At 41.3% G+C, this 20,454-nt stretch overlaps 1 protein-coding gene and 1 long non-coding RNA gene across 2 annotated transcripts; one reads left to right on the top strand and one right to left on the bottom strand.

Moving 5' to 3' along the window:
- Window positions 1-3,179: 3,179 nt before the first annotated feature.
- VPS37B (VPS37B subunit of ESCRT-I) lies at window positions 3,180-18,430 on the bottom strand. The gene is made up of 4 exons (XM_074887082.1): window positions 18,261-18,430; window positions 9,333-9,504; window positions 8,622-8,704; window positions 3,180-7,510 (listed from the first exon to the last, which is right to left on the bottom strand). The coding sequence occupies exons 1-4, from the start codon at window positions 18,363-18,365 to the stop codon at window positions 7,010-7,012; spliced, it is 861 nt and encodes a 286-aa protein (XP_074743183.1). The 5' UTR covers window positions 18,366-18,430; the 3' UTR covers window positions 3,180-7,009.
- On the top strand, window positions 18,024-19,583 carry LOC141951178 (uncharacterized). The gene is made up of 2 exons (XR_012631285.1): window positions 18,024-18,128; window positions 19,088-19,583. It is a non-coding gene; the product is annotated as an uncharacterized LOC141951178 (long non-coding RNA).
- Window positions 19,584-20,454: the final 871 nt, after the last annotated feature.

The following is a 20,454-nucleotide window of genomic DNA, read 5'->3' as shown; positions in this document are numbered from 1 at the left end:
GTTGTCACATCGAGTGACAATGTCTATCCAGATACAGCAGCGACTGTCACCAGCTCCCTACCGAGTTTCGTTTCTTTCAGAAACCTTTTCTCTTGGTACAAGGAAGCACTTTCCACAATCACTCACAGTCTATTTATAGACAGTGATAAAAGATATATTTGCCGGGAGACTGACGTCATCCTAACCACTCACAACATTACATTTCATAATGGAAATACTGATTAATCAAGAATGCTAAAATCTCACCGTAAACCTAGCCACAGCTATATTTAAAGCTTCAAGGATTCAAAAATAAAGTAAAACGTGGCTTTAAGAATGATGCTAGGGATAAATGTAACTTACCACCACTGCTGTTTCACTATGATTTACTTAAATGGGTACTTACAGAGGTTGCAGGTAAAACCCAGGCCAGCATGTACAAAGCCTGGAAAAATATCAGCAAAAATAAAAACAAGCTCCAAGGGCCACTTAAAGTGTAACCTATGTGCTAAAGTAATTCTTATCCCAAAATTAAGCTTACCGTCCAGTTTAAGATTTTCTTAACTCCTATACTTTTTGGAAAGAATTTGTTATTTGTAGCGGACAAAAAAAAAAAAATATCACAACTGCAAACTGTATGCAGAGGTTTATTTTGAGATGCCATCAAGACATCCTGCTGTACAGGATCCAATTTGCTAATGACTTTTAAATACCATTACTGTATCTGTAGAGAGAAGAAGCTGTTTAACTTCTTGTGCTACTGAGAACAAATTTTAGTCAGTACCTGTGACAAAAGCAACGGAAAATAACCAGAAGTTGTGAAATGCTACGTTCTGCTCCTTCCACCAAGGTTAGTACAGTACAACTCACTTTTCTTGAAGCAGCTTTCAAACTGCCTGTTATCAAAGCCCTCCTTTCCCCACCCTTTGGCTCCCTCAGCAGCCAAATCTCCAGTAACCACAAATTAGTTTGAACAGGAGCACACAAAGCAGCTGAAGTTCAGTAACAGCATTGCTCTAGAGAGCAAAGTTTACAAAACACAAGTGTCTCTCAGATCATTGGGGAAAAAAAAGTCTATTGAAATCAAGCACACGAATAGAAAACACTGCTGTTACATGCTCTGGGAAGTCAGGTAAAAAAAGCATCAGAAAAATTACTTGGGAAATACAGAAATATCAGCTAATACAATCATTTAACAAATGCCTTGTAGATATGCAAGTTTAAATCAAACCAGAAAATACAAAGATGGTATGTATTCCCCTTACCAACCCTCTATCACATCTGGGAGTGAGACACAACTAACGCACACACCAGCCCGAAGGACATTATTTACATTTCCATATTTCTCCACAATCAGCATGTTCTCCTCAACCAGGTGGTCTCATTCCAGTGCTGAGAACTGCAGCCACTTTGCCACCTCCCATCCTCTACGGGATGTGGCCGGCTTCTCTCAAGATTAATGAATCTCTCAGAAATTAGCTCATCCTGAGCAACGGTTTCTAGAATAACGTGCAACTTTAAGGGCACGTAGCAAGGTGTGAAATTAGCTTATGTGGTCAGAGAAACATTTTTAGCTTTGAAGGAAAACATAATTTCTACTCATCATCTACAAAAGCGCAGAAAAAGCACCCTTGAACAGGTTGGAGGTAATAAGTAATGCTAAAAGATAGCATTTAGCTTGCAGCAGGATCCAGGGTTCAAGGTATGTGCTAGCAAGTCTTCCAGCCTCAGCAGTCTGCGATTTGTGCTGCAGGTATGGGGAAAAATCAGAGATTTGGCTTCAGGTGAGGTTGAGAAAAAACAGAGATTGGGCTTCAGGTGAGGTTGAGAGCTCACCACACACTGCCCAGGAACAGCCTGCTTCGGGGACAAGGTGTCAGCTGCGGCACCAGAGTCTCAATAAAGCTGCTCTAAAACTTCAGTTGAGACAAATCTCTCAAAAGAACTCAAAGCAACACGTGTCTTGTTTCTAGTGACAAAGTCTCAGAGAGGTGAACAGACATACTTGTAAAAGGCTGGTATCAGAGTTGATTAATATACAACCAGAAGAGGACTCAAATTACAGGAACAAGTGCTACTGAAAGATCTGTGTAGGCTTGCACAGCCTCTGAAGCTGGCTACCAAAGAGAAGGGACAAGTCAACACCATGTGAAATACTGCCAGTGTTACCACTGACACACCATTTGCCTTTTTTTTGTGTTACTTTGCTTTTTTTGTTATCCATTGCACAACTGACATGCAAGTGCCCTGCCTGGCAAGGTCTGGCCGTACTGGGTTACCCCTCCTTTGCACAGGGAACGATCCCACCCCGAACCATCTCCTGGTGCCCGTGAGCCGTGGGGAAGGGCCGTCTGAACCTGTTTCGGAACAGGCACTTCTTCAAGTTTTGCACGCACCTTCTTCAAGCTGCAAAACACGGGCGTTGCTGCAAATTCTTAGAAGAGCCAAGTTAAAGAACTGCAGCTTTTATATAACACCATCCCCTTCCCTCGCCCACCTGCACTGAGTCAGCACAGCAAGTTTTCCTCATCTGTAGTTTCCTATTTCTGCATCAGCAGAAGGTTATCAAATCTCCACAGCCACCACAAACGGAACATATCAAGAAACCATTAAAAAAAGGATTTTCTTCCATATATTACCAGTTACTCTGCAGTAGGATTTCTATTTCACATTGGTATTAAAGTGACAGATATCACAGAAAATAACATCAGGTCTTTTCTGCCCTCTGACTCATATTCCAAAATAACTTTGGTTGACTCATTTCTCCTAACTTGTCTTGGCTGAAATCTAAGTTACTCCTCTTTTAACAATAAAAGTGGCTTTCCCCCTTCCTTCAGCTTTTCCAGGTGAAGATTCTGAACACTTGACTACTCCAGCTAATCGCAGGAAACTAGAACAAAAGCAAAGGGATTCTACGTGGCAAGACAGCCCACCATGGGCCACACGTTGCCATGATGACAACGTGCAGCATGTACTCTGAGCGTATCTATCCTGTATCAGCTACATACAAAATGGACTCGCTATATCCAGTCACTAGAAACATGGCCAACAGACTTACTATGAAGTTATTCTCTTGCAAATTTATGTTCTACATTCACCTACAACTCTTCTCATGTAGCTACATAAAACTCACCATTAGTATTGAAAAACATTAACATAACCCCACCGTGATTAAATGAAGCCACAATAGGAACACGACACCAAGAGATATGCTATTTTATTTAAAATCAGACCACAGTAGATTACAGAAAGACTCATTATGCAAACAAATCCACTGTACGTTTCACAACTTGCTAGGCATATAAAATTGCCCCTTTATTATATTAGACTGTCCAGGATTACATAGAGGAACTGTCCAGGTGCAGGACGACTCTACCTCCTCTGAACTCAATGTTTGCCAAGTAGCTCTATATTCAGGCTAAAGGAGCTGTTGATTTGAGCTCTGTATCTAAGTCATTATTCCAGTTTGAGAGGGTAGAGAAGTCCCAAAAGAGGTCACGACTGAGGTTGTGGAAGTTGGGGCACTAAATGTAATGGTTACTCATGATGGACTGTGCCCAGGGCTCTGCCTGGTATCACATGAAAGCTTATTTTCTATATTTTCTGACCAGGGTCACTGGTACAAAGGTGACCTGTGTGGACCAGCTGTGCTAGAACAGCTGACTCTAGGAGACAGCACTGAAGTGCAGTGAAACTCATCCTTGAGTGAGAACCATTCAGTGCTGATCATCAATCAAACAACCTAACCACATACAGTTGAGTTAGTCATAACTTACAAAACTGCATACAAAAGACTGGCAAAAGTAATGCCATCCAAAGAGAGCATTTTCAACGCTACCAACAACTCTAAAGCCATGTTACACATCATAGTTAAAAGGTTTTTCTCCACTCCAATTGCTTTGGGGAAGTATATGCTATTTGCAGCAGACATTAAAAATCCTCAAGACAACATTATAATATATATATTTTGGCAAGCATATTGAGCCACCTCCTCTCAACTCTCAGCTTGCCTATGGCATTTTAATCTCACTATCTTATAAACAGTGCAAATTAGTATGATTCTAAACATCCTAGCCATAGCAGAATTTACTTATTAGTTATAACAGAATAGGAGAAGCTGTCGAAGGGCAACAGGTCAAAAGCACTGACATCTCTTGCCCAACTCATTCAGGTTAGTGTTTTGTAACGTTTGTTTCTGAAATGATTTAAAAAACTTTCCACAGTCATCTTTCTCCTTTACCCTTAAACGTTACCAGCAGTCAAGTATATATTTACAGTTTGTGCGCACACACACAGAGTTAATGGCAAAATGTTTTCCATGAGCAGCTGGATTTCAGTTACGAGATTGCTATAACTGAAACATCACATTAGTTACATTATCTATGTTCAAACTTATCCATCAGTGAAGGCAACTATAAGCTTACAAATAGCAGATACAGCCTTTGTATTTTCTGAAGTATGAGGGTGAGTTTTTTGTAAAAGAAAGTGCTCTTGAAGAGCCCTTAAATTAGAGTTAAGCAATGGCCATTCAAATGATAAAAATGCTAATATCCTAGTATTACAATCACAAGTAGTGATCTTAAGGCACATCAGCCACATGCATATGCAATAATGCATTGTTTTGCTTTCAGACAGAAAAATTGCATTAGCTTTGTCTGTATTTAGTTTGCACAAGAGTTTGTTTCTAGATAAAGTATCCCTGAAAGGTCATGTTATCACAAAAGTTACCAAAAGACAGAAAATTTAACAAGTAGTAAAAATATTTTTGGACTACTAATACCAATAAAGTTAGATACATAAAATGCAGTGCAAATTCACAATACACTTATCTATCACCTCCATCACTTCTGAGGATTTTCAACCCTCAGAAAAAAAGTTGGCACTTGATAAGTGTAAAATATACCTGGTTGTTTTTATTAAACGTTAGCAAAACTAATTTGAGAGTGTTTTAGAATTTTTGTGTAGCAGGCTCAAAGTACGAATTTCTGTAGTCAGTCACCACCTTGGTAGCCCCCACCCAATTTAATTCTTTCTAGGACACAAACAATTTCTACAGCAGACTTATGTTTAGCATTCAGATACAACAGTTGCCATCCAAATACCAGCACTAATAGCACAGCAAAATTACTTTGAAACGAGTCATAATTAACCATGCTTATACAAAGCTTCAGTGAGAAAATAATACCAAGTAAAGATATTATATTATTTAAAAAAAGAACAACACATCCTGTACCATCACTAGATTACAGAAAAAACACATTTTACAAACAAATCCAACGCACACTGCTTCACAAAGTCCCCCATCTATAGAAACTTTCCAGACTTACGCTGGGGAATTGGTTCAGATGCCAGTAACACTGACCAACCTTCTGCCCTTTGTCTTCAGAAGGCAAAACAAGCCAAATAACCCTATTTTCAGAATAGAGAGCTTCCTGTTATGAGCTTGATTTCAGATTAGTATTTGCTAGCAACCACCACACTCCAGAGGAAATGATTAAGGAGAGTCAAGGGCCTTACGTAAAGAAAAAAGAAACAGATAGTCCATTTTGACTGATGCTGTTTGTAGTACAGACTTCCAAACAATGCAGTGCATTCCAGGACAATGATATGAAAGTGTTCTGAATTAATGCAGAAGCTATGACAGATTCTGGACTGTGAGTTTCTTAAATTACCATGAATTAGTTGAAAGTTGTTTGTGGATGGAAGAAATTGGTAACAAATTTATGGACACACTCTGCACAAGCAACAAGTGTTAAGATTTGCCTCCCCCAATGCTAGATTAAAATACCAGCATGCGTCTGCACCTCAGGCTTCAAGAGTCACATTGAGAATGAAACGTGAGCTCCCCTAAAAAGCTTCCCCCTCCAGTGGCATAAGAAGTCAAGAACGGATTATGTAAGATGCAAACAGCCACCGTGAAGTTCAAAAAGCTTTTCTGTTTTGCCTGCTTGCAGAGAAACGTTAACTACAAATTCCAGATAGATATGCATGCCAAAAACTGCAAAACTGAAGGAAATGGGGAAGCTAAAAATAGTTCCGCCAAGCGAGAGACTGAGTTTGAGAGATAAAATGAAATTGCGGAGCTTCAAGTGGGCAATTACATGATGTGAAAACCCAGCATTTGATTAAAAAAATACCCTGCTAGATTCCTGGAATCACATGATATCAAAAGCTAAGCACCTGTGTAAAAAAATCACTTCTGTATCCAAGGTGTGGAAAAGAAAAAAAAAAAAACGGTAAGAAAGAGTCTTAATAGGCAAGGAAATAAAAATGCCTGGTAAAGTTTATATAAACTCTAAACTGGCTCTACAAACAGTTTAGTTTAATTTCAAGAGACCAGGACTTTCAGGGTATCAAGCTATTTAGGAGTGGGAAGAGTGCGTGCTTTTATTATGAAAACTCTAAGGTAACAACTGAAATGTAGAAATGAAACTCTTGTAACTTTTACTGTCTAAAAACCATACAATATTTTCTGACAAGAGTTTCAGCTCAGTGAGCTATGAAAACGTTGTGCACCTGGCCACGAATGCCATTGTCTGGGCACACTGCAAAGGATGCTGATGTGCTCCATTGCAACTCTTTGCCCAGTATTCAGAGATGGTTGTTACTACCCAAACACCAGCACTGACAGAGAATTCTTTAGAGACAAATAGCTCCCAGTTTGCCACACGTACATCAAGCTCCGATGGGAATACATCGGAACAGAGGAGGATGCTCATTTACCATCACTAAAGAATTCAGAGTGTGATTCAATTTGTAATGTCAGAAAATCCTCTGTACGTTGTTTCACAATTTGATGGATTTACGAAATTTAGACCCTATCACCTTCCTAGAAAAACCCTGTTGTCACTGATATTTGAAAACAAAAATAATCACATTTACCACACGCAGTTGCAAACCTCTGTGCCACAGCTCGAATTTTGTACTCCATTGTGCAAAACCCAGAGGCTTTCCATTGCTTACATTAAGTCTCTGATGGGGAGAAAAGGAAATATAAGCACCAATACATAAGTTAGGCGCACCAAAATATTCACTGGAGGATAAAGCCAGGATGTGGTGGAAGGCGAGGCGGTCTTTGGGGAAGAGCTGGAGGATACTGTGGTACAAACTGAGATGGGTATCCTGGCTGTGGCATTTGACTTGCAGACTGAACTCCTGGCCGAGGGGGGAGAGGAGGATACGGAGCACCTGGATAAGAAAGAGCTGGTCCTGAACTCATGGCTGCAGTAAACGGAGTAGGAAAGCGTCCTGCTGGGACTGAAGAAGGCGGAGGGGGTGGTATTCGTCGGGGCACAACTGAAGGAGGAGTGTTTGCATCCGAAGTGTAGGAATCTTGAGGTGCTGGTGTTGTCTCGGGTGCTCTCGACTGAGCCTGTGGCTGAACCTGTGGAAGTCTCTGTCCCTTCAGCACCATTTCTTGGAGCTTCTCAATTTTTACACGTCGCAGGTGAGCCAGTTTACGCTTGCTCTGATACTCATCAATGAAGGAATCCAGTGGTATTTCACCATCAAGAAATTTTTCTGCCATATTCTGTTAAATATGGAACAATCTCTTAGAAAACTGTATACTGCAAGAGAATCTAAATGGCTTATATCCTAAAAATAGCTTAAGTTTGCCTGTGACTTTCCAGCTTGCATATGGAAGATGACTGGCATACTAAGAATTCCAAGCAGAATTTCAAGTTAGTTATTACTCAGAAGCACTGGGAGTTAAATATCATTTTTGCTTAAATTTATACTGAAGCAACAGCAGTAAGAACATCTGAATCTAGCTCTGAACATTCCCCTGATCATCAGAGGCGGGAATGAATCAAGTTCAACAGCTTTCCAGATTGCCAGCTAAACTGAATTACAGCTCAGTACTGCTTGCAATGCCAACAGAAACTGAGAACTAAGACTCAGTACAGAGAGGCAGATTATCGCTAAACCAGGCTTAATATTCACACTTATTCGTGGCTTTGAGTAAATGATGTTTAATAATTAAGAGAGGTGACCATACATATCACAAAATTCAACTTGTCCTGGGAATATTTTTCTGTGATCACAACTCAAAACCAATAAGCAGATTTTTTCCCCCGGTATAGTTATAGAAAATGTCCTGCAGGCGAATCAGCAAACAAAACCAAACATTTCCATTATGTTCCAAACAGACCACCCTTCAAGGACTTGTATCACAGCCAGTGGTGACCACTGGCACCTAGACAGATACATTGAAATCATAATGGAATGTTTCATGGGAAATGCTGGAGAAAAAACAGTGCAGGCACAGGTTTTCATTAGTTACTAATTGACATTTGTACTGGACTAATACATATACCAGGCAAACACCATTAAAAAAAAATATTCCACATTTATATGCTATGAGTTTGAAGGCAATGCCAAGGAACTAAGAGGGTTTCTTTTCTGAAAAGGAGTGTTTTCTCTCTTAAACTTCACAGATGTTAAGAGTAAAAAATTACTCTGATAAAAAAATTCTCGCTGAAACCAAATGGCTGTTCACTGAAGTTGAAAGCAAAGACCAGACCATATTACTCAAAATATCCCTTTAGTCTATCACACTTTCAACACTGGACTGCAGCTATGTACATTGGAAGTCTTCAGCAATGGGTGTAAGTGGCAGAATTGAAGTGTACTCTCATTACCTCTGTGTCTTCCTCAATCTTAGCCCCCTCTGTCTGAAGCAGCGCTAGCAGGGTCTCCAGCGAAGCGTTACTGGATTGTCTGTCTGTAATGGCACAAAATGAACAGTAAATGACAGCTGGCTCCAAGTGACTTCAAACTGAAGCTATACAGCCTCGGCAAGCATAAAAATGTCTAAGACACATCTGTACAACTAGCATACTCCATTGTTCTAGACAGGATAATCTACAGTAAGAAAATGTATTAAGTAGTTTAGGAACGTTGTCAGAGTGCTAAAAGCTGCAATTTAATTACAATGATATATTTATAATATTGAAAGACAAAGCACTTCAGCGAGTGCAAATACTTCATAATTCAGTATGAAATGAGAAAGCTAAATATAATATTCCGTTTGATTTATGATTAATCACTGAAAATTCAAATTGTTTTGCTTTTTCACAAGGTAAATGAATTTGATGATTTAGAGAACAATAGATCAACAACAGGTAAGTAATAGAAAGAATCCACAGTACGTTTGTTACTAGGTGTAACAGATACTTAATAAATCACTAGAAGCATGATCTGTTTCAGAACTACACAAGAATGACATTTCATTTTGTACTCTAAATCACACAGCTAAAAGCGAGACACCAAAAATCAAACAAAAAAACCACGCAACAGATTTACATTCGCTTAGAAAACAGCAAATCATAATCGTCAACAGAAAACATTACCTAGTTTTGTTTTCTTTATCTGGTATGCTTCAAAAAGAACTTGCAGTTCTCGATATTTTTCAGTCAAACTTGATTTCAAAGACTCCAACTTCGGCTGGTACAAAAGATTGCCTTCTGCCAGACTGCGATTGCTGGCAAGAGTCATGTCCTTGCTGTGCTGAACATTTTGGGCCTGGAAATAAAAAAAAAAAACCTGCGTGAAATAAACAACAAAAGTAAGCTCTCTGTAAAAGTTAGTACTATGGTGTTGGACCTGCAACTAATAACAATACTTTTGGACTTTTAACAAACAGTGGGCATGTCTATGGTTTTGGTGGGTATGGTCAGCTTCAGCTCTTGCACTCTTTTCCCACGATCTCCTTTTTCTGCTACACAAAATCCTTTCTCACAAAACTGTATTTTTACTGCTCCACTAATATACTATTTTACTAGCATCTCATCGAGAAGGAATGAGGAGGTCTATGCTGCAAACAGCATGTTGAAATCATCTAAAACAACAATGGACTGTTGAAGCTCATGGGAAAAGACCTTCAGAAGAACTGCATTGAGAATAAGGATCTCTTCTTTCAGCTATGAGCACCTGTGGATGAATCGCTTTCTGAACAGGAATTAATTCTGAAGTCACTTTCCTGCACCTTTTTTTCCACATGCAGCAGAGAGCTCATTAAACAGTTTTCTTCTCCAAGCTGGAAATGGTAATTACTCAAAGAGTTAGTGTTGTGGGACAGGACTCGAGGAGTTCCTCTCTGAGCGGGGGCAGAGGTGCCCGTGAACACTCCTGCAGGCAGAACGGCTTTTGCCTGCTCAGAACAGGAACAGGGTTCCTGCCACGCTGAACTGCCTGCGAGAGGCGGGTGTCGGTGGCATGACAGTGGTTACTGTGTAGAAACCTGTCTTTGGGTGTTCACTTAAGACATTTCTGCTAACTGGCAGAGGAGTGAAGTTTATGTCACCCGAGTTTCTTCTAATTCTTGTCACAAATTAATGTGAGGTCTGACCTGTGGGCTGTCACAGCTTTGTGAGATCAGATTTTTACATTTACACCCTGCTACCTGAAGATGCTTCTTCATCCCCACCTCACACACCACCCCTACTATTCCCCCATGATGGACACTGACAGATAAAGCAACAGTTGCTCTTAAAAAACAAAATCTTTGAATTCCAGCAGTAAGATGCAGTAAGACTGAAGAAGAATATCATCCCTTATTAAAATGCAAAAACCAAGGACTGCATCATTACTACTCCTTCTCCAGAATATTCTTCCACAACTATGTTAAATCAGTCCTGGATTAATGCCAAAAGCTTGTTTTTCAGTTTAATCCTTCTGGTTAACATATCCTAGCCCAAAGACGTTATTCCTAAAGAACAAATAACAATTCTCATGAAACCAAGATTCGTCAAGATTCCGAGTTCGCTCATACACACACGCATATGATTTTATCAAGACAGTCTTCATGAGCTTTGGGAAAGTTGAGTGTTTGGGGAAGTCTGCCCTGGATGTCACATTAGATTCATTAAAATATTCAGACATCAAAAGGAAAAAACAAAACAAAACAAAACCAAGGGATCTGATTTCAGATTTTCAGTCTGAATCAACAAGTGGGACTGTTTTCCCATGGCACAACAGGCTGATTCTTTTAAGCTGCCTTCAAAATCAGTGAAACACTTTTTGTGACGTCCTACATTAATATGCCCCTTCTAGCCCACAGCACCCCTGTTTAGCTATAATAGATCTTATTTATGGACATTTGCACTGAATTCAGTGCAAACACAAAGAGTACAGTGCTTTCTTCCTTTCACACTCATGGGTGGATATAGGAGAGCCACACCTCAGAAACAGGAAAAGAGGAAACCCAAATGAGCTATTTAAAAGCCCCAGAAAGGGGCTGAATTCAGGTGTTCTTGGCAGTCTGAGCACAAAACTGTGCACCAGGTAAAAATATTTTCCAAGCATAGCAACAGTGTCTTTGAAAGCAATTACCTCCTTTTGAAATATTTATACACTACTTTAATCAGCTGAATTAAAAATTGGCTCAATTGTCCCCAGATACAGCTCTTCAAATACCAGTTTTACCCTCTTTCACTCTGTTCTTGCTAAACCACTTTAAAAAAATCAAGGATAATGCTGAGTCCTAAATTCTACATCAATCAAAACAAAATTCTATTCTAAATTGTGCAAATCAGAGAAACTGTACTTGTGATACTGTTTTGTCTTCTTCAGATTCTCACATCAAGCCTAAACAAGCTTCCAGCCCTATGCTTGTGTTCAACTTGAATCCTTTCCAAGAATAAAAAGAAAATCCTCTCTTCTCACTTTGGAATCCAATGCAAAATAATTTAAATTAAACTGGTTGCTTCCATTTGTTTCTTCTCATATGATCCAGTGCTGTTAAGACTGTTGCTTTCAGAAAGCCTAAGTCCCCCTATTTTACATTTTTTTCTAAGAATTATGACGGGAATTAAAACACACATGATTTAACAGTTTAATTACTGGCATCCAGCTTCTTACCAAATCACCTGCCATCACCACAAGCTTTGTTAACTACCTGACTTCTGAACTGCCAGCCAAAGAAGACTGCGTGCAAAAAGATTCATGGTTCCTGATGCCTCTCCTCTTTCACCATTTTAATGAGCAAACTACTTCCTTCAAGCGACTTCAATTTAATCTGGTGATTGTATTTTCACTGCTTCTAAAGCTGATATTCTCATTTCAAAGCAGTTGCGCAGTCAGTCTGGGAAGACTAGTTTTATGAGTGAACTTTGATCTTTCTTCAGGATGAACAACACGTACATTTCCTCTAGAGAGAAAAAAGCCAGTGGACACAAACCTATAAACCTTTCAAGAGCACAAATCCCAGGAAAATGAACCTTTTGCTGAAATCATATATAATAAAGAGAAGGAAGAACGCCAGGTAAACATACAGAACAACAGACAAAGCTTCCTCAAGTCAGATGAGGCTTTTGCGATGTTTTTAAACACTACTTTTCAATAACAGTCCTGCCTTGAGTATCATAATGTCTCTCAACAGGACTAGGGAGGGGAAGGAAGAAGCAAATGCCTAACTTTATACAATGATTTTCTGAATAACTTTAAATCATTTCAAATGTGTAAAGATGACTAAGTATCTGCATATGATGTACCTGACTTGTAAAAATCAGAAAAAAAAAAATATCAATATTATGACCTATCTACATCTAACACAGAGTGACATCCTTTCCTGTCCTTAGCATCTGACATCTAGCAATTATGGACTAAACTTAAGCAAAAGTCTTAAAAATACTTGTTTTGAAACTGAAAAAAAATAAGGTAGTTGTAATCGCACTTCAAGTTGCAGTGCTTGAAATTACACAAGACTTAATGACTCAACCTTCTCCGTATTATAGCACTTCTAAGAAGGGTACATTTTTTCTACAGAAGTTGAACAAAAAACGTGATTGATATTTAATGATCAAGTGACACTCTTGAAGTCTTTACTTCCAACATTAGTCTGTGACGAATTTCTTTAAAAAATGGACACTTGAAGAGATGGGAAACTCAAATTGAATCTTACTCAACAGCATGAGAAGAACCAGTTCCTCAAAATACAAGGTAAACTTAGGAATGATGTTTAGTGAAACTTGAGGAGCTGGTGAAGACGCTTCCATCTCTTCAGGACATTTAAATGCTTCGCGTCACTGAAAAAAGGCTGAAGTCTGTAGAAAGAGTGAATTTATTTCACAACCAATAGAACAGATACAATCTCAAAGCAACACAACTTGAACACAGTCAAGATTTTACAAACAGAATAATCTCTGGCACTGATGTTAAGGTCTGTGTAATACTTCTCTGCAACTGTTGCGCTGCATTTACAAGTTAAATCAAGCAATCAGAAAAGCAAACACTGTGAAGTTAGCCTAAAAAGCCCTGCAGAAAAGCTTTCAAAAAGCATTGACTAATTTAAAACAACAATAAAAAAAACAGTTGCAAAACTATCCAAGGGTCAAAGATACAGCTCAGCATGACCAGTCTATTAAGATTATCAATGCAGCACAAAGCATGCTTTCAGCATCCATTCACAGCTTTCCACAAGCCCAAGACAATAGCCCAGCAAGGAATAAATCCAATAGAAGTTATTTTGGCAGATGTGTTGTGTGACAAAAATGTGTATTAGCAGGGAACTGCTACTGCATCAGATGTTCACCTGCCTACTGGAAGTACAATGAAAAAAAATTAAGAGTAATAAGCAAACAGCATGCGACTATCAGAATTGCTAACAAGACTACTGAGGTCATGAGCACTTCAACAGGCAGGAAACATTAATCTGAAAACATGAAAAATACCAGTCAGAATCACAAGACATAATGAGACAGGACAATATTAAAGAGAACATATGCTTTTTTTTTTTTAACTGCTAAGCTCTCAGTATGAATTCTGAATAGGACAAATACTGAGCTGTTTATAAAAGGGTTTTAATGGTAGAAGGATTGTGCACCACAGAGTAGACCACTCAAACCAAATTTTGCGCACTGCAAGAAAATGAAGCCATGGACATGAAGAGGTTATTAAAAACAAAAATCATGGTTTATGCAGCACTTCAAAACTTCAGACACTTAAAAAGTGTGTTTCTTTAACAGAAATAATTTGAATAATTTTACTCAAGGACTTAATAAGCACTTCCAAGAACAGGCAGCAGCAACTGCTTTGGGAATTGAGATTCCACTACTTTCATCAACTGCAGTTTCATTTCATTCCTCTTTTTAAAAAGGAAGAAAAATGCTGAATAAAATTAAAACAGAAGCTAGTACTAGCTTAGCAACATTTTTACTGTTTACCATTTACTCCAAAATAATCGTTTGCAGCAAGAGTTTTACTTGTGCAAAACGTCTCTGAGAAGCGTCACTCCTGTTCATCCAAAAGCACGTTCTCAGAAGAACAATTCCAGACCAGATGCCTCCTGAGATGCAGTCAGAGCAACTGAAATCCCAGCTACCCACAAAGTCCATCAAGTGCTGCTATAATTATAAGCTTGCTTTGGCAAGCACCATGGCAAGTAGTGTCTCGGTACTTTCAAAAAAAAGTCTCTTAAGGAGCTATAAATAAAAAGTTTTATGTGGCACCATTTTAATTGCTTTATACATAGCATACATCCACTTTAGTTTTGGTCTTGCTCTAGTCTTTATCATTCCCACATTCTCTCTTTCATTTACACATACTTGTAAATTAGGAATAAAATATGCAGTCACATTGCGGAAGTATAAGGATGCACATTTGGAGTGTCAAATTAACCCCCGAAACAGGAGCTGACAGGTGCAGAGTAGGAGAAGAGAGACTTCTTTTACAGAAGAAGATTTAAGAGTGCTTTTCATCGAGTACCAGTGAATGATAATACACCCTCTAACAACATCTGTTCAGTAATAAATATTAATACGTATTCCAAAGTAATTAGATTTGCTAAATTTAGGTATTCTGATTATGTAAGTACTAGCTTTAAAAATGACAAAATAAAGGTTAGAAGGTAAATTGCAATTTCTAAATGTTTACTGCAGAGGAAAGCGACACCAGAACTGTAATTTGCACTCATCAGACACAGGTTACTCATTTGATGCTTAGCTAGAAGAGAAAAATCTATAGTTGTCACCAAGTCTAACTCCTAACTTCGTAACTAAATTTTATGTTTGCCAAACAAGAACATAACCACTTGCACAATGTGGTTTTAGGACACGAGTGAGAATCCAAGAAATCTGGGCATGCGTTCACATAGTTTTAACTTGGACTCTCTACACTGCCCGATCTTTTCAAATGGCTTTTGAGAGAAGGACTACACTCAAAAACCCCTTCTGTGTTTGCCAGCGTACTCTGAAATCCTGGAATGAGAGGAAGGCAATACATTTCTGACTTCTTGATTTCATATAATTAAGGTCTTGAAAAGTAAATAATTTTTGGCAGTAGAACCTTAGCGGTCAGTAACACAATGCTGCACTGTTACTGAAGTGATGTTCCAGTAGACAAAAAGAAAACTCATTTTCACAGGAGAAATTCATCATCGATCTACCACCAGTGTCAGACTGTAAATTCTCTCATCTATGCTGTTTAGAGTTATCATGCCGAGATTGACTTTTATAAACAATGTACTTTTATTTCATGAAGATGAATATTGTAGATGTACAACAGAGATTAACCTCAAAGGATTATAAAAAAACCCCTCCTCAATTTTAAAAGACTGGGAGTACCAGACAATTGGCTTCCTTCCTCTTTCTATCAGACAAGATGTTTGTTGTTCAAGCGCTAAAAGCCCAGAGGCTTCAAAAACAACCTTACAGACAGAAAAAGCAGCAACTTAGGTCTTTGATGCCACATTTTCACATACCTGGGGATACAGTGTGAGGGACACTGTATATGCATATTACCCCAGTGCAATATGAATGTGCATGTGAGCACACACAGATATATATAGATATAGAGCTATATATATACGTGTGTACACGCACTCCCCCCCACAATGACATATACAAATCCTGCTCAAATGCTGCACAGGAATACATTCCCTTCAAGACTGGAAGGTACCTATTTTTAGCTATTAGCAAGAAAGCCAAGTGGTTTTCCAAGTCCTCCTCTTTGTGAACAAAACATTGGGTTTTGAGCTGGGTTTCCCTTGCAACAAGGAGAACAAAGGTTTTTTCAATTATGGAATAATCGGCTTTCACCAACTTTGCCACTGAAAATACAAGTGACCTCAGAAAAGTGACTCAGGAATCATGATTTAATTGGCATGCCACAATAAAATGACAAACCTAAGGACTTTGGAATAGCCCCTACAACCTAGATACGTATGGACTGACAACTGAATACCTATACAAGTAGCAGTGAAGTCACCATGGTTCCTCCTTAATGTTCAGGATTTCCCTCACTCCCTCTTCCTGCCACATACTTCACAGTGAAAAATCACGACCCAGTAGCACAAACTCAAGCAGTAAACAATTCAGTGGAGGCAAAACCGGAATGAGGAAGAAGTATTCAAGCATGGCCAACTCCTTCCAAGGTGGGTAAATGCACTTCTAGTTGAACAGACTCTAGTAAAAGCCTCCACACACAATAAAAGAGGATTATACCAGACAGCAGCATAGCCATATTTCCACACAGCTTGAATACCTTCAAACCTAGCCACACTTTCCAAACACCACAAAATATTCCCTCAGGCCTGGAGAACTTTACTCTACAATTTAAAAGCCTTCGGTTGCCAGCTGAGGAGGAAAACCTGAGGGTCAAATTGAGAGTATGGTCTAGTTCTTCAGTGAGAGAGGATCTTTTCTACTAAGGTCTTGAGGTTTTCTGTCACTTTTGACCTACAGTCTTAAGCACATATTGACAAATAAATGATAAAAAAAGAGCCCACTGAGCCAGGCCTTCTGCTCATGTACCCTGTCAGAGGTCACGCTTAAACTAGCAGTACTGCACCTACTTGCATCTTTACAAAGTTATGCCCGTTATAACCCGTTGACTTTCCTTAAATATTTCGTTTTTATAGAAGGGTACTCCTGCCCCCCAGTAAACCATGGTGTCTCTAAGATCTCTGCATGTTTTACTTATCACAGCAGTATGTTTCCTCAGCAGTTTAAGTTCTCAAAATACAAGCTCATATGAAATGCTATTATGCCTGCCCCCCTCACAAGTCTATTTACACAAAGTTCAAAATACAAATTGTTGCATAATGAAGCAAGTAAATTCCCTAGGACACCTTATTATCCCGGCCTCAACCTTCAGTGGCCTCTTCATCTGTAATACTTTAACAATTTGGTTTGAGGTGATCCAGAACAATTTCCTCGGAAGTAGTAAAAGGGCAGGAATGTTGAGGGAAAGCAACTATAACTGATCTTACTCAATAAACTAATATTCTTTCTCAAGAATATATTGCTACCTTTTTTTCCTGGGGCTTTTGTCCTCTAATTTAAAAGAAAAAAAAACCAACAAAAAACCAAACCAATAAATACAAGACTCAGAGAAGTACAGCACATTTCTTTCTTTTAAATTTTTCATATAAATGGTTTCATCTTATTTGTTGTTAGCTGACTACACAGTTAAGAGTCTTTCAGGCACATTTGTGGTCAAATAAACCCGGAACAGTCTCTTATCAGAACTGTAATACAGTGTCCACTGGCATATAGAAAAACCAGTAAAAGACAACCACAGCAGCAGGAAGAAAACAGGCTTCTATTTTGTTTTAATAAGCATAGATCCAAAAGCACAGCTTAGAGTCTGATACACTGACAAAGACATTTCAAATAAGCAAAACAAGCACCAGAAAGCCTGACAGCCTTCACTGCGCCCAGCATACCAACTCAGGCACACAGAAATCTCTTTCATATTGTTCTGAATTAAAGTTGCACTGAGATCGAGACCACAAATAGGACCGACTTCACCCTGACAAAATCCTTCATCGTGGCCAAGGCACAAAACAAGGGCTGTATTAATGGAAAAACTGATCCCACCTCCGGTCCGTCAGTGTCTCCTAATTTAGTACAAACCGAGCATTTTCAGCACGGCGAGCCCTCAGCCCCCCTCCTCTGGCAGCCAGCGCTCGGGAGCAGTGCCCGGGCACAGAAGCCCCCTTACCGAGGGCCGGCAAACAAAAGGCCGGGAGGAAGAGGGGGAGGGAGAGGGGCAGGCAGCGCTTGCCGCAGCACAGGGGCTCCTTATTTACCGGCCGCTCCATGGCGGAGCCGTGACCGCCGAGCAGCCCGAGCAGGGCCGGGAGGAAGGAGTCACCTGTGCCGCCGGTGGAAGGCTGTCATTAACACCTCCCCCCCAAATAGCAAGTGGTAATGGAGGCGGTGGGACGGCGGGACAGCGAGCCCCGAGCCGCGGCGCCCCGCGGGCAGCGGGCTGAGGGGAGGGCGGCGGCCCGAGGGGAGGCCGCGGCCCGGGCGCGGGGCTGCGCGGGCGCCCCTCACCTCTTCCATCTCGCGGGCCATGTCCTGTAGCTGCTCCTCGTCGTCCAGCAGCGCGCTGAGCTCCTGCAGACTCAGCGCCTCCAGGCGCCGCACGTCCAGCGCCATCCCGGCCCGGCTCCCCCCGACCCCGGCCCGGCCCCGGCCCCGCTCCCGCCGCCGCCACCAACAACCGGAAGTGCCGCGGCGGTGTCGCCCCGGCCCGGGGTGGGCACCGCCCTCGGCGCCCCCTGCTGGGAGGGCGGGGCGGCAGCGCGGGGCGGGGCGTACCAAGGGGGCTGGGCGGCCGGGGGGGCGCTGGGACGCGGTGGCGGACAGTACCAAAGGGGGAACGGGGCGGAGTGGGGGGGAGCCCCTGGCTGAAGGAGAGGAGAGTGCTAAGGGGGTGGCGGGTGGCTCCCAGGGGGTGAGACCGGGGTGGCCTGAGGGGATCCGAGGGCGGACAGGGTGAGCCGGGCCACGGGGAGAAGGGGAGGCTGGGGGGAGGCAGTCGGGGGGTCTCTGCGTTGAACGAAGCCCACCATGGGGTCACAGCGCACCAGGCCTCCAGCCGGCGGGCCTGAAGCGGGGCAGGAGAAGGGCCGCGGGGTGGTGGGTCCTGGCCCGGGGAAGGTTGCCCGCTGCCAGAGGCCGAGTGGCATTTCGTAAAGACGCCGGGCCTCGCCATGGGCCGGCAGAGCCCCTCACAGAGCGTGCTTTGTCTGCCCGGCTCATGTGATGCCGCCCGGTGCTTAAGGCCCTCGGTGTCCCGAGGGACGGCGGCCGCTGGAACAGCCGAGAGGTCAAATACCCCGCTGGGGTGGCTGGGGCTCACTGGTTTCGTTTCACAGTTACGCTACAGGCCTCAGACCAGCACTGGGAGCGGACTCTGTCCTATTGCCTGCAGGAAGACGTGGAGAGCTGAGCTCTGAGCCTTCACATCAACACCAGATACAACCAGTTACAGTGCTCCTGCCTGGAAGTCCTGTAGGCACTCCTGTTCTCCTTTTGTTTGTCACTGCACAGCTGTAAATTAGGAAGGAAAATAGGTAGAATTATTTAACTTGCACTTCCTTACCACGTTGGGACTTGACTAGAGTAAATCTCAAAAGAGTGTCTGTATTATTGTTCTCAAGCCTAGGCTGAGTACCTATTTAGACTAAAAATAGCTAAAAATCGTATCTTGCCAAGCTTTGGTGCTAGGTCTTTTTGTCTATCTGAAACACTTCTTCAAGTGTGAAGGTCAAGAAATGATCTTTCTACCAAAGATGTATTTTACGGTGAATTTAAATACTTTTGAAATGTAATGTAGCAAAAGCTCTGTGTCAATTAAAACATCATAGCAACATTTTGTTCTTCTGATTTCTATCTGTTAAGTCACCAACACTTTACTAGGCACTCTGTGGTAACACTCTGAGCAGTAGCTCTCCAATTACTACTGATGTTAGCATAGCTGATAAAGACAACTATGCCTGGAGACAATTAATTGTGTTAACATAGCTTAAGTTGTATGCATCTCTAGGCATGTACCATCTTCCTGGCCTGCTTTTGTACCTAAGTGATCGTGGGTGCGGATGTGCTTGTTTCCACGTGTGTAACACCAGAGAGAGAACCAGAATGAGTGCATGAGCCAAAGGAACAGGGTAAGGAATGGCTGTGTGGTCATCGTCCTTTGTAGTTGATATTTCTGATCTAACTGGAAAAAAAAAAAATCAATATAGTGAGCTGAATCAGTCTCTGATGTAATGCTATTAAAATGTAATGATGTTACAGTCACATTCAGGAAGTGACACAGTACTTCCTGGCAGAACTGAAGGAAGACATGACAGCTATATGTTTGTCCTTTAACTAAACTCAGCTCTTCATGCCTCTCACCCCTCAAAAGCCCCCTCTGTTATTATTATCCAGAGGTAATAAAGACCAACAATGTGCCACTGCCGGAGGAAGGCTTCCTGGCCTTCTGGCTGCTTAGTGCAGAGCTACTCTACAACCATGATGCAAACCGAGTGTATTCAGAGGCAGGTAAGAGCGAGATGGTTGTGCAGCAGGAAGCTGAGCTGAGTTTGCTTAGGGTGGGGAGAAGGTGATTAGCAATACGGGCATGTGTCCACTCATCACATCAACGCACCTGCTCCTTGCTGTGGTATGTGCTGAACTCCTTGTGTGGGGTGCTCTGCTCGAAGCACAGATGACTGAGCAGCTGTACCCCTTGGCAGTG

This window comes from Strix uralensis, chromosome 17 (genome assembly GCF_047716275.1).
Source record: "Strix uralensis isolate ZFMK-TIS-50842 chromosome 17, bStrUra1, whole genome shotgun sequence".
Classification (NCBI taxonomy): Eukaryota; Metazoa; Chordata; class Aves; order Strigiformes; family Strigidae; genus Strix; species Strix uralensis.
The sequence above is the reverse complement of the archived record's forward strand: the minus strand, read 5'-3'. Positions and strand labels throughout refer to the sequence as shown.